The following is a 14,968-nucleotide window of genomic DNA, read 5'->3' on the forward strand; positions in this document are numbered from 1 at the left end:
TCCTGGCAGGTGCAGGCAGTTCAGGTTAATCAGCCTGGAGAATTCTGATTAACTAAGTTCTACAGCTTGGCTGCTCTCACTGTGCACCACTGTCCTCTCTGCTGGCGGTGTAGTGCGATCTCTTCCAGTTCCAGGAACAACATCAACTTCAGAGAGGGAAGAGTAACTCAGCACCACTTCATAACTCCACCCTGTTGATGATGATGATTATTATTTTCAGCATGTTTACAAGTGTTTAATTTTTTCCTCAGACAGAATATTTAATATTTGGTGGAAAATCATTTTCCTTTTTGTTCTGAAGTGACCAGGACAGAAAAAGACAAGCTTCCAAATGATGAAGAGGTTGATGTCCAGCTCTCAAACCTCATGTGTCCCTGTGCTTCTCTAGTGCCTTAATATGCTGCACTGTCTTCTGTCCTCACGCTGTTCGTGTGCAGATACACCTGCATCTTACTGTTGTCTCTGGAGATGATGAAGTGGCCATTAACTGGGCTGGAGTAATATTTGTTACTTCTACCTTGTGAGATAGTTGCAACCCATTCCAGCTCTTTTCCATTTCCAGGTGCCTATCTGATCCAATCCTTGTAATCACTCCTAAAGTCAGTTTCTGAGACTGATCAGGTTTGAAGATCACTGAATCAGACTCGATTGGTGTCTGAAAAACCAATTCAAGTTCAGTGACATTTAGGGTGTATTCAGACCAGGATAGTTCGATAGTTCACTTGCTTTGGTCCGAACCAAATGTTTTTTTTATTTTTTCATTTTGGTACGGTTCGCTTTCACACTGTACATTTTAGTCAGCGGACCAAAATCTGTCAACAGCAGAGTCCTGCACAGTCAAACCCATCACCTTCAGATACACCATATTATTGAAGTAGCTGCTATCAGGTAATGAATATACAGACTAGGGCTGGGAATATTAACGCGTTAATCGCGATTAGATTAATGTAAATTGTGATCGCGAATATTTTTTTTAATCGCGATCAGAGTTTACCAGCATTTTCCGCACTTCTACCATCCACATGCAGCTCCTCTGGTTGTATTAATTAAACTCATTTTCGGTTAAACGCGCTATTTCGAGTTTGCTAGTCTTTTGTTCCTTCTACGCATCCGTAGGCAGCTCGAGCGGAAGCGTGTGGTTTCCATCGAGTCGTTGGCATTGGCATGGAAGGACACGCTGTTGTCTTCAGTTTAGTCCTCTTTTGTGATGGATAAGCAACGGTTTTCTGGACCTCTGAATGGTTTGTTTGAATTTAAAAAACATCCAGACGGACAAGTCGACAAGACGAGAGTAAAATGCACCCTGTGTCAAGCAGTAGCCAGTCATTCATTCTTAATATTTGTTTTCCTTTCTCTACACTCTTTTTGAAATAAAAAAGGCCAAAAGATAAATTCTGCTTTTGTCTCTGTCTTCATTTTATTCCAATTTAAGACACAATGGTCAGAAATACTTTGCATTGTGGGTTTAACTTTAGATTCGAACGGTCTTACTGCAAAATATCAATTTTACACATGCAAAGTAAATCAAGATTAATCGCGATTAACTATGAAATTTCTGAGATTAGTTGCAATCAAGAAAATTAATCTTTTGACAGCCCTAATACAGACACTTTACAAGTCAGAGACAGTGATTGACCAGGGGTTAATACTGTGGACCCGGCTCTACAAGATCCAAGATCTCTTGGCGATGACTTTGTTTGCCTGAACTGTCAACATAGATGCTGATCAAGAAAAGGACTGATCAGCCACCGAAGAACACATGTCCGTCAACACGAGTAAACTTGAGCTCAGAGAGACAGGAGATCCATCAACGATGACAGCTCAGTCCATCATCATTACACACACACACACACACACACACACACACAGACACATATTCATCTCAAACAATTAGAATGTTGTGAAAAAGTTAATTTTTTCACATTTTTATTCAAAATGGTAAACTTTCATGTATTCTATATTCATTACATGGAACATGAAATATTTCAAGTCTTGTTTTAATTTTGATGCTTATGGCTTTTGGCTCAGGAAAATCAGAAATCCATTTTCTCAGACTATAGAATATTTTCTAAACATCAATCAAAATGGATTTATCATCCAGAAATGTCCAATTTCTGAAGAGTAGGCTCATTTCAACACTCACTACGTGGTTGGGGCTCCTTTGCCACAAAATACTGCATGAGTGCAGTGTGGCATGGAGGCGATCAGCCTGTGGCAATGCTGAGGTGTTACTGAAGCCCAGGTTGCTTTGATAGCAGTCTTCAGCTTGTCTGTATTTTTGGGTCGGATGTTTCTCATCTTCCTCTTGACAATCCCCCATAGGTTCGCTCTGAGGTTCAGGTCAGGCAAGTTGGCTGGCCAATCAAGCACAGTAATATCAGGGTCACCAAGTCATTTGGTAGTAGTTTTGGCACTGTGGGCAGGTGCTACCTCCTGCTGGAAAAGGAAATCGGCATCTCCATAAAGCTTGTCAGCAGATGGAAGCATGAAGTGCTCTAAAATCTCCTGGTAGATGCTGCATTGACTTTGGACTTTGCCAAGGGACTACAGGCGGAAACTAGCATGTACTGCTATTACCTGGTACAGACATCTGTCCTTACCACAAGGATAATGTTTAATTTGTACACTGTCCCTTTTAAAAATAAAATAAACTTCAAACTTCAAACTTGATTAAACACAGTGGACCAACAGCAGCAGATGACATAGCACCCCAAATCATCACAGACTGCAGAAACTTCACACTGGACTTCAAACACCTTGGATTCTGTGCCTCTCCACTCTTCCTACAGACTCTCAGACCTTGATTTGCAAATGAAATGCAAAATTTACTTTCATCTGAAAACAGGACTTTGGGCTACTGAGCAACAGTCCAGTTCTTTTTCTCCTGAGCCCAGGAAAGACACTTCTGACATTGTCTCTGGTTCAGGAGTGGCTTGATATTAAGAATGCGACAGTTGTAGCCCCTTTCCTGAAGATTTCTGTGTGTGGTGGCTCTTGATGCACTGACACCAGCCTCAGTCCACTCCTTATGAAGCTCTCCCAAGTTCTTATTCGACTTTTCTTGACAATCCTCACAAGCCTGCAGTCATCCCTGTTGCTTGTGCACCTTTTCCAGCCAGCCTTTTCAGCAATGACCTTCTGTGGCTTACGCTCCTTGTGGAGGGTGTCAATGATCATCTGGACAACTGTCAAGTCAGCAGTCTTTCCCATGATTGTAGATGCGCATACTGAACTAGACTAAGAGATACACTGAATTTATCGTGTTTTACTCAAAATCAAAATGAAATATCCTCATATTTTGAGATTTTTTGTGCCATCAGCCATAATTATCAAAATTAAAAAAGAAAAAAATGCTTGAAATGGGGGCGACACGGTGGTGTAGTGGTTAGCGCTGTCGCCTCACAGCAAAAAGGTCCGGGTTTGAGCCCCGTGGCCGGCGAGGGCCTTTCTGTGCGGGGTTTGCATGTTCTCCCTGCGTCTGCGTGGGTTTCCTCTGGGTGCTCCGTTTTCCCCCACAGTCCAAAGACATGCAGGTTAGGTTAACTGGTGACTCTAAATTGACCATAGGTGTGAATGTGAGTGCGAATGGTTGTCTGTGTCTATGTGTCAGCCCTGTGATGACCTGGCAACTTGTCCAGGGTGTACCCCGCCTTTCGCCCGTAGTCAGCTGGGATAGGCTCCAGCTTGCCTGCGACCCTGTAGAAGGATAAAGCGGCTAGAGATAATGAGATGAGATGCTTGAAATGTTTTAGATTCCATGTAATGAGTCTAGAATATATAAAATTTTCACTTTCTTCAATAACTGATGGAAAATATTGAACTTTTTCACAATATTCTAATTGTTTGAGATGCACGAGTATACCAGGCGTCCCTGGGGACAAGTGAACTGCAGAGAGATGAAAATGAACAGGGATGTTTTTGTACAGGGCTGCAGTAAGTTTGTCATGCTGTGTGTCTGCCACAGTAATACACAGCCGTGTCCTGTGCAGTCAAACCTGTCAGCTTCAGATACACCATGTTATTGGAGTTGTCTCTGGTAATTTCCAAACGTCCTTCAATGTGTGTGGCATATACAGTTTTACTGGCATCAGACCAGATAACCCCAATCCATTCCAGGGCTTTTCCAGCTTGTTGTCTGATCCAGTGCATGCCAAAGCCACCAAAGTTAAACCCAGATCCTTTACAGGAAAGACTGAGAGTTTCTCCAGGTTTTTTCACCACTGATCCAGTGGGAATAGACTGAAGACTTTGACACTGAATACCTGGCAGGAAAAAAAAGAAAAACATGAAGGTATTTTTCAAAAATGAATGTAAAACATATTTGAGATTGAGCATGAGAACTCACTGCTGAGGCTGATTAGTAGCAGGAATAAGGAGGGTGGGATCTTCATGGTGAGCATTGATGAGACTCGACTGCTCCACTCAGCTCAGCTGCACATAAATACTGCTTGGACACACAGCACTGTGGATTTGCATCATGACATCATGATCAGGAAATGGAACAGGGGCAGTGTTTCTGTTGATCAGAAACCTGTGATCATCATCATACAAGGATTTTGTCAGAAATGAAGGCACGATGAGATACAGTACATCCTGTCTTTGTAGAAATGTTTGCGTTACTTGTTTTTGTTTCCTTAGAATTTATTTCATGATGAAGTCCTGAAGCGTTTTATTCCCTTTCTACCGCTTGTCAACTGTATTATTTATTCACTAAACATGGTCCCATTATACTTTTTATCCATTGATATCGATCCTTTTACATTTCATGACAAATTATTTCCTGTTTTGTTGTAACAAATAGTTGTTCCTTCACCAGACTCTCTGATTTCCTTTCAAAGAGAGAGAACAAAGTTTTTTTTTTTTTTTTTTTAAGTGGCTTGACATGTTCCTGAGAAACCAGAAAGGACAAACTCCTCTGTCCTGAAGAAATTCCTGAGAGTTACTGGAGAAATGATAACAGAGCAGAATGTGCACATTAATAGAAACCTGCGATTTGAAGCTTGCACTACTGTCAGAGCTGCCAGTGTTGCACACTTGAATAAAGGAGAGTCTTCAACTGTGTGCTAATTAAAGGTTTCGTTTTATTTCACATTCACAGCTCCATTACACGTACATAACTGCTACATTCACTGTTTTCATTTTTTCTTCTCTCTTGGCTTTCTCACAGTGGTGGCGTCAATCCTGTGCGCCTCTCAGTGTTTAATCAAAACCCGAATATTATATCTGGTCTTATACTGCCATCTACAGGTCAACTAATGCAACAACAGCGTAAATTAGCAAACCAAAGGCCACAAACTCATGAAAGGGCAACAAAAAAGACAGAAAAATGGGGGGGGGGGGGGGGGGGGTGTACATGACACCAGGACAGAAAATTAATTAACTTCTGACCAATCAGGTCTGAGAGCAGCACTGTGGTATCATCTATTACCAGAGTCTACACTCGGCTTCGGAGCCTATTAGATACACCCAGGCCTGAAGGAATAAATGTTGGATTACTGTTGTGTAAAAACCAATTTCTGAAGTCGTGTGTGTCTTTCAGGCTCAGTGATACACAGCTGTCTTCTACAGTCAGGCCAGACAACCTGAGGTATGAAATGCCTTTACTGTAGGGTGACCAGACGTCCCGGTTTTACTGGGACAGTCCTGAAAAGTCTGTCGGGACACGGATATGTCCCGGTTTTCGCCACTCGCGACGTTTGCGATGGAGAAATGTCTGCATTTACTATTTTGATGAATTGACAGGAATCACAAACTTTCCTGGTTACTGCCCCCTGGCCCTGTGGCATGGGTGTTTACTGTATTTAGCCACATTATTCCAGACAACAGAACGTGTTGCCATGCAACAATAAAATAAACATTAATTGGCACGAATGTTCTTTGTCTAGCAGCTAGCAGCAGTAATGCCACAGCAATTATGCTGAAAAGAAAATGTACCTTTGCCAAAGATTTACAGGGCACCTACCCCTTCCTCCGAGAGGTGCAGAACAATGCGCATGAAGCCGACTGCACACACTGTAAGTGTTTTGCTCTTGTACTGAGTTGGGTAGCCTATGTTGCAAATGCTGTGCGCCCCTGTGGGGGCTTTCCTCGGGCTGTCGCCCCTCTCCTCCTTTAGTGCTGTTTTGTTTGAGTGAATATTTACGGAAGCCACGAGAGGAGGCCCTTCATATAATCTTTTTTTTATTCACCTTGTTATCCCGAGATAACGACATAATTATTTCAGGATCTTGAGAAAACAAAACAATTATTTCATGATCTCAGCTGGATCACTGTATCTCCGTCGGTAGCAGGGGCGCAGATACGTTTTTTGAACTGGGGGGAACAAAGCTGCCAGCAAACCAACCCCAACCCCACCCCCAACATGTGTTGTGCGAGGAATATACTCTGATGCCCTCAGGGCGGCGACATTACTCAGCTAAGACAAAAAAAACATCACTCCTTCATCCCTGCAACCATTAGCTTAGGCCTACTAATAAATAAAAAGTAGGAATAGAGCACACCTGTGATGTCTGGTGCTCTCATGTGCTATTTACCACTGACACGACAGGATGTCATGTGGGTTGAATATATGTGTGTGTGTGTGTTCTGGATGACTGCTGACTGTTTTGTCTACCCTTTGTATTTATCTATAGCATCTAGGTCTGTGTATCCTATGTATTGAGACTTGGACTGTCAAACTTAATTACCCATCATTGAAAGAAATAAAGCTTATTGATTCTGATACTGGGTGGCACGGTGGTGTAGTGGTTAGCGCTGTCGCCTCACAGCAAGAAGGTCTGGGTTCGAGCCCCGTGGCCGGCGAGGGCCTTTCTGTGCGGAGTTTGCATGTTCTCCCCATGTCCGCGTGGGTTTCCTCTGGGTGCTCCGGTTTCCCCCACAGTCCAAAGACATGCAGGTTAGGTTAACTGGTGACTCTAAATTGACCGTAGGTGTGAGTGTGAATGGTTGTCTGTGTCTATGTGTCAGCCCTGTGATGACCTGGCGACTTGTCCAGGGTGTACCCCGCCTTTCACCCTTAGTCAGCTGGGATAGGCTCCAGCTTGCTTGCGACCCTGTAGAACAGGATCAAGCGGCTACAGATAATGAGATGAGATGAGATTCTGATACTGATTCCAATCACTCCCCAAGCATGCCATATGCCAAAACTGTTTTATTTAAACATTAACTGACTTTCAGCACACTGATTCTTTAAGAAAACAGAAAGAGCAGGGTGTAAAAAAAAACACAAAATGTAATTAAAAGTCACTTCTTACTTGATGTGCCTTACAAACACATAAACAACATAGCCTATATATATATACATGAATAAAATTGTAAATAAGTAGTCTACATGAGTTTTCAATAAATGGCCTCAAATGCAGAAACAGATTATGTGAAGGATCCAAAAACATCTCTCCTCCGATCCTTGCCCTGAATATATTGTTGGGCGATGTCTCTCCTATTCAGATTGTCCAGCCTCTCTTGGTGGATGTGGCACAATGCCACTCCATTCAGCCTTTTTTGGGTCATGGTGGACCGCAACCATGTTTTAAGCCTCCGCAAGCCACTGAAACTTCGTTCTGCCTCTGCAGGTGATGCGGGCACTACCATTAACAATCTGACAAGTGTTTCAACTTGCTCAAAAAGGGCACGAACTTCAACAGGCATTGCTTTTAAGGTCTGTGCAGCATCTGCAGTGGTTTTGAAACTGTAACTGCTCTTAAACATGGCTAATTGAATTTTCAAATCTTCCCACTGCAGCTCAGGGTATTTCTCTGCTACATTGCTTACAGTGGGGGTCAGCAGCAAGGCCTCCAATTCCTTTAGTGCTTGTATTCCTGGTTGCATAAACCTGTCTGTAATTTGTGCATCTACTGTGTCCAAGACTCGGTAGTCAGCGGCAGTCAGTCAACAACTCTTTGCAAAGTTTCCTTATGAAACAATATGCTCGCTGAAATTATGGCAGGGAATGCCAGATTAAACATTAAAACTGCCTTCTGAGCACTGTATCTACAGGCTACCAGAAAGAAGGAGGCTACCAGAAAGGTATCTCTACTCCGTACGATTTTACTTTCACTACGACATTACTTTGAACAGACTATCAAAAAATTGCAAGGTGATATGATAAAGTAAGGCACAGTTTACTTACAGTCGTTGTTTTTTGAAAAAAAACGGTGCAATCGTTTTCTGCCTTTTCGGTTTGGCACCCTTCATCATGCTGTGTTGGGGTCCTGACCTAGGAGCTGTCCCCGATATGCCTCTCAAACTTGTTGTGGGTAACCATAGCAACCAAGCTCGAGCTCGCAACCTGTGCAGTCTGCGCAGCTCAACCAACCGAATATCAGTCTTTGTTTTGTTTTATGTGAGTTGTTGCAACTATGTATGTACTGCTGTGCACCTCAATAAACCGAATGGTAATTACTCTTTTGATTTTTCCGTGAGGTTTGCCTTATGCAAAGAAAGACAGCATAGACATTTTTTTCCTCGCTATAAGTGGGGGGGACCGAACGAGGTGAATTTAAATCTGGGTGGGACGAATCCCACCTGTCCCACCCTCTATCTGCGCCCGTGGTCGGTAGAGACGAAGCCGGGCCAGTCTTCTGCAGAGGTGCCGTGGACTAATTTTGAAATTATCCCTTTTTAAAAGACTTAATGCAATCTCTCCCTGTGTCAACCCCTGATCAAAATATTGCCTTATTAGGTGATCGATTATTCCAGACATTCTAATGACCAAAGTTGCGTCTATACAGAATGAGAAATAGCCCCAAAGTCAGCATATCACAAGTCTCTTGGCGCACCTGAATGAACCATTTCTCAGCTGTTTACTCGAGATCATGAAATAATTGTTTTGTTTTCTCGAGATCTCGGAATAACGGTTTTGTTTTCTCGAGATCTTGAATTAGTTGTGCTGTTTTCTCGAGATCCTGAATTAATTATGTCGTTATCTCGGGATAACAAGGTGAATAAAAGAAAAGGATTATATGAAGGGCCTCTCTCAGCTTCTGTAGTATATATTCTCAAATCACTTGTCTCTGTTTTGTTTCTGTTTAACTTACCATTCTGACAGTTTGGCTATATTGCTGTGTTAAACAGCTTGTTGCACCTTCCATTAAAGTGTTCACTTTTGTACACATCTTCTTGCTTTATTCATTCAGTTGTGGGGAATGGTTAGTAAGGTTGATTCTGACCTAGGCTATGTTGAGGTCACATATCTACTTTTTAAGTTCATGCTATAGTGCATATAATTTTAGAGATATAGCCTACATGTGCATATGCATTCTTCTTGGTGTTCTCACAAACAGGTGAAATAAATCAGTTTAAATTTGGCCTATGGACATAGCCTGGCCTATTCTCAGCCATTACAAAATCTGTTGTCTGACCATAATTTCACTGATCTGTATACCACTGTGCTACTAGATAACAAAATGCCTGTTTGTTTTATTTCATGTGAGATGTTGATAAATGTGACCTTCAACAAAATGATAAGAGCACCTCTCTGAGTGTCACATTTATGTAAAGAAAAGGTGTGCATGCACGAGCATGGTCGCGTGCAAAAGTGTCCCGGTTTCAGACTAGGGAAATCTGGTCACCCTACTTTACTGTTATCTTTGTTATTTAAATTTGTCCTTCAACACTTTTACTGTAGAATGTGGCTCCACTTGCAGTACTGATGTGCCCAATCCACTCTAAGGGCTTTCCACGAGGATGTCGTATCCAGCTCATGCCATAAGCTCCAAAATTATATCCTCCAGCCTCACAAGAGAAGCTGACCGTTCCACTAGGATTATTCAGGACTGCATGACCAGGAATAGACTCCAAACTCTGGCCTTTCATACCTAGTAGAGAAAGATTGCGAACAAGAGCTCATTAAAAGACCAGCATTGAAGCTATACAATTTATTAAAAAAGAAAATCAGCAGAAAAACTCACTGGGGACACACAGACTGATTAGTAGCAGGAATAAGGAGAGTTTCATCTTCATGGTGAGTGTTGATGAGACTCAACTGCTCCACTCTGCACTCAGCTCATTTGCATCATGATGTCATACTCATGGAGAGACCTGAACAAGTGATTTTCTCAGGAATAAAGGCATTATGAGATACAGCACATGGAGAACTGTTAATAGAAATGGCTTCATTACTTTATTTTCTCTTCCTCTTAATGATTTAATCCCATGATGATGTCAGGGACAGGGAGGTATCATGCTGTAAGAACTGATAGTCTGATATGACCTGAAACTGAAAAGCAAAAATAATATCATGGTGTGGAGAGACAAAGTACAAGAGCACCCCCTATCATCCCATTGTGTTGTCCTTTCTCCTGGAAGTTGGACACATGGAAACACGTGATCAACATATCCAGGAGAGTGTGAAATTTTTGGGGAAATTGGGTGGAAAACTTTTGATCAGTGTTGCTTTCACAAACATTTACTCCCATATTACAGAGCTTTCCTGTAAGCCTGAGAAACGAGGCCCAAAGTCTGTTTTCCATGACCCCAATGTCCCAGAATCATCTGCTCACTTCCGACATCTAGTGCCAAAAGTGAAAAGTGTGTACATGCTGAAAGAAAACCAGGACACAGTGTCGTATTTAAAATGCCCATACTGTCAAAAAAAAAAAGTTATGTTAACTTAAAAATTCAAGGCAACTTACTGCACAGGATTTTTGAGTTTATGTGACAACTAAGATTTTTAAGTTTTGAAGAAAGTTGTGCCAACTTATACTTTTGGTCTCAGGTAACTTAGCCTTCATATTCACACAAACTTAATTTTTTTTCAGTTTTACATGATAAGAATTCAACTTTAAGGCCATTAATCTTTCATACAAATAAAAACTTCAAAATTTGAGTTCAATTTTCTTTTTATTCCACAATAAAACAAATAACAATCCAATTCAAATAGCATGTTTATTTTAACATGATGGTAGCAAAACTGCTATAAAACTGTAGTGGCAGTGCTTTTTTGTTAAGTCACACATTCACTTATTTTAAGCCTGAAGCTAATTTGACGAACGAAATGTGCAAACAATTCAGTACCAGCCAATTAAAATGCTATAGCATTTAGAAGTTTTTACTTGGATGAAAGATTAGTGGCCTTAAAGTTGAATTCTTATCATGTAAAACTGAAAAAAAAAAAAGTTTGTGTGAATATAAAGGCTGTTATCTGAGATCAAAAGTATAAGTTGGCACAACTTTCTGCAAAACTTAAAAATCTTAGTTGTCACATAAACTCAAAAATCCTGTGCAGTAAGTTGCCTTGAATTTTTAAGTTGGCGTAACTTTTTTTTTACAGTGCATTCTTGCTCTTGTCTTGTTCTAACCTGACTCAGTCGTACAGGTTTCTACTTTACAACCTGAAGAAGCTCTGGTCATTTCTCTCCATGGAGAACACTCAGCTACGTGTTCAGTCCCTCGTCATGTTGAGATCAGGCGACTTCCTCCTGACAGGTCTTCCACTGGGTGGAAGCACATCCCTGCAATTTCACCAGAACACAGCTGCATGGCTTGAGTATTTGTTCCAAAGCTGTCAATGAGGAGATTTTACACACTGCAGCCGGGCTCAGGAGATGTGGGCAGCTCACACACACACCCACTGACTGAAACAGCCTCAACACATGGACTGAAGTGAATTATCAAAGAAGAAAACACAAACCAGCCTTAATCTTAACAAGAGCCCTGTGGATCATGAGTCATAAAAAGCCTCAGAGCATTAATGATTCAACACCAGCTACAGTGCCTGCCAGAATTATTGGCACCTAGAAGAAAATGAGCAAAAATTATTTGTAGAAATTCCACAAGAGAAACTATTTATCTATTTTTTCCAACAAAAACGATCTGCATTAAAGCCATTTTTAACTGAACTCATGTACATATTTAACATAACGTTTTAAATCAAAGTAATTCTTGAAAAACTTGTATGATTTTCCAGGAAGTATGTTGTTGCCATTGTCTCCATGTCCTCAGGTAAGGTATATAAAATTAGTTCATGGTGACAAAAAGGACTCATGCCATTAAAAATGCACAGTTAAACATGATTATGTCCAGATCAAAAAGTCAGATCAAAATGTCTGAAATGACTGGAAATTTTGACCCATGAGCACATGGTTTCCCACACAGTGAACAGGACGGTGAGTTCATGGGAGAAAATGTGACAAATGATGAAAACACTGAGTTTGTTTCATGTTTTTGACATTAAGAATGAACAGGTGATCTGTGGTTGGTTTTAGATTTTTCATTTTTGGAGAAACGAAGCACAGGTGGCAGTGTGGGTTCGAGAACAGATGCATCCTGTTCCTGTGACTGTAACCGTGATAGATGCTTTGCTTATAATAATCTTATACACTGACCTACAGTTTAAATGGCATGTTACACTGTTAGTAAGTGTATAAATATGATTTATATTTTATTCATGTATTATATTTTACATTTTGTATATTACATGTGTATGATCAAAATATATTCTGGTGCATTTTAGTTGCGTCTAATTTCTTTACTGCACAATACAATGGAATTCAACTCCATGGTCACCTTGTAGGAAACAAAGACTACTTTATCACTAATTTAAAACAATTGCAGGTCTACACAGGTGAAGAATGAAGACTGAGTGAAGCAGAATGATGGACAAAATGTATCAGGAGAGTAAAAATGTAATAAATTACGTGAATGGTCATTTACATGGAGGTCATTTGAAATGCAAATTTTCTTGCATAAAGTTTCGATTCACAGTTTCTAATCTCTTCTCTCTCCAGCTGTGACTATCAGAGCCTGAAGCAACACACAGATACACACCGAAACACACACATGTGAAGAAGTGAGCTCAATCAAGCGTTCAAGTTTTCTGCTTTGTTAATCAAATCAAGTCAAGCTGTTCAGATTCAAGCCACAATGAGTTCATGATTAAATGTTACACAGGAATACACATGGGCAAGAATTCAACAAACAAGCTTTCACTAATAAAATAAAATATATGGATATAAAATATCACATGCTTGCTGATGGACAGAGGAAAGGTTAAACTGGGAATTGATCTCGACTCCATGGAAAGTCTTTCACTCTGTAAACGCTGGAGAAACTCTGCTTTCGGTGATCCACATGTGGTTCTTTCAAACTGTACAGTGTGAAGTTTAGGCAACAAAAAGTGTAATATTTCACTCATCATGTGAGAGGCAGGTGATGTACAAACGGCCAAGTGTACTTCACAATATGAAGTAAGTGTGTGTGTGTGGAGTGTGTGTACTGTCAGCTCTGGACTGGAGAGAATTGTCTGCGTGTTAATGTCATTTTCATGTTGATATTTTGTCAGACTGCAGTCGTAGAGTCATTGACTATTACTGATCATCTCAGGTGATTAATAACACACTGTCATGATCTTTTATTTTGAGTTTCAAAAGTCTGAACAAACTGAACGTTAAATATCTTCCTGGGAAGTGAGACACAGAGTTGTTGGAAGTGAAAAAGAATTTTGCATGTCTTATTCTCAGGGATGTACATGTGCGTCTGAATTTCATTTGATTCAATCATTTATTATATATATATTTTGATTTGAAAGTTTGAGACATGTCTCCATCTTCTGGTGAAATAGTGAATAATTAATCATCAAAACTCCACTGGCACTGCCGTGAACAAAAGATTTAACAAAGAAAAAAAAACAAACACACGAATACAAATGTAATTCAAATTAAGGAAAGGATTTGAATACATGTCTATCAAGACTCAGAGGGAAAAAAGAAAAACAGCTGAAAAAAGCTCCAATTTCCATCATCAAGCAACAAGTTCATTTTTTCCTTCTTTATTTTCTTTTACCTCACTTGCATCTATCAACTTAGAGATTAAAAAGATTCAAACAAGTACAACAAAACAGCAATAAAGCATGACATAATGTAAGGATTAAACGCGAGTCTAAAAGACGCCTGAAAGAGCTGATCATGCCGTCTTCACTTTGACCAGAGTCACTGAACATCCATAGACGAGAGAGATGACGAAGAGGATGATGAAGGCACAGGCCATGTTCCAAGTTTCCTCAGCCTGATCCAGTGTGCTAGTTTCAGACTTGTTCTCATCAAAGTATATCGTCTCTTCAATAAATTCTGGAAGAAGAAAGGATGTGGAGTTATTTTGTCACTGAAGGAGAACCGAGAAGTAAAGAGCTGCTTCATGTCTCAACTTCATGAAATTAAGGGCAGAGTTTGTGCTTTTGCGCTCAGATTAAATAAATGTATTTATACTGATTCTGATTGGTCAGGAGGTGTTGAGTCATTTGAAATTTGACTCATAGAAATCTGAGTAAACACCAAAGACGCTAGAATTCTTCAACAGAACTGTTTATGATACAGGATCGATCCCAGGACTACGCTAATAGATTCCAGAAATAAATAAATAAATCACCTGTTTTAGAGATGCTGCGATTGATGGTGCCAGTGACGTGCGTGACATGGCATGTGTATGTGGCTCCAGGTGCCCTTTCAGCAGCCTGGACATTCAGGTGGCTTTTAATGCTGAATTTCCCATCAGGCCCTTTGGCAGAGCTGCTGGTGTTGTCCTCACGCTGTACACTCATACCGTTCAGGAGCCAGGTGATGTTAATGGCTGACGGGCTGAAACCGTACACCAGACACACCAGCTCATCTCGACCCTGCAGCAGCTCCACAGAGGGAGGATGTTTGTTCACAGAGGCTGCAAGAAACACGCAAATAAATCAACAAAGAAAACAGCAAATCAACGAAACTAGCAGCTTCCACCAGAGACAGGATGTGACACGTTACTGACCGTAGATGCTGTCTATTGTTTATATTAATGCAACCTTTCTATTCCATGATCATTACCAAAGTAACAGCTAATTCACAGGGACTTGGAGAAAATGCTTCACAAAACTGAAATAGGCAAGCTTCCTGTTCATGGAAGGAGACGCCCGTGTCAGTGCTTTGGAACAGCCAGAGGTAAAGCTGTTGCTTTAAGTTGAAGGATGGATGTTATACTGTGTTTCAGAACTTTT

At 40.7% G+C, this 14,968-nt stretch overlaps 1 protein-coding gene and 1 gene segment (V, D, J or C); both read right to left on the reverse strand.

The window, feature by feature from the left end:
• Positions 1-3,942: 3,942 nt before the first annotated feature.
• On the reverse strand, positions 3,943-4,400 carry LOC132869400 (immunoglobulin heavy variable 3-33-like). The segment is given in 2 exon segments: positions 3,943-4,262; positions 4,346-4,400. Coding segments are annotated over 2 exon segments (375 nt in total).
• A 9,431-nt stretch (positions 4,401-13,831) lies between these two features.
• Positions 13,832-14,968, reverse strand: part of LOC132868329 (uncharacterized) — an 86,124-nt gene continuing 84,987 nt past the window's right edge. Inside the window, exons 15-16 of the mRNA XM_060901189.1 lie at positions 14,362-14,649; positions 13,832-14,063 (exon numbers count right to left, since the gene is read on the reverse strand). Coding sequence (XP_060757172.1) covers positions 13,900-14,063; positions 14,362-14,649 — 452 coding nt within the window. The 3' untranslated portion in view covers positions 13,832-13,899. The remainder of the gene's footprint in view (positions 14,064-14,361; positions 14,650-14,968) is intronic.

This window comes from Neoarius graeffei, chromosome 20 (genome assembly GCF_027579695.1).
Source record: "Neoarius graeffei isolate fNeoGra1 chromosome 20, fNeoGra1.pri, whole genome shotgun sequence".
NCBI lineage: Eukaryota > Metazoa > Chordata > Actinopteri > Siluriformes > Ariidae > Neoarius > Neoarius graeffei.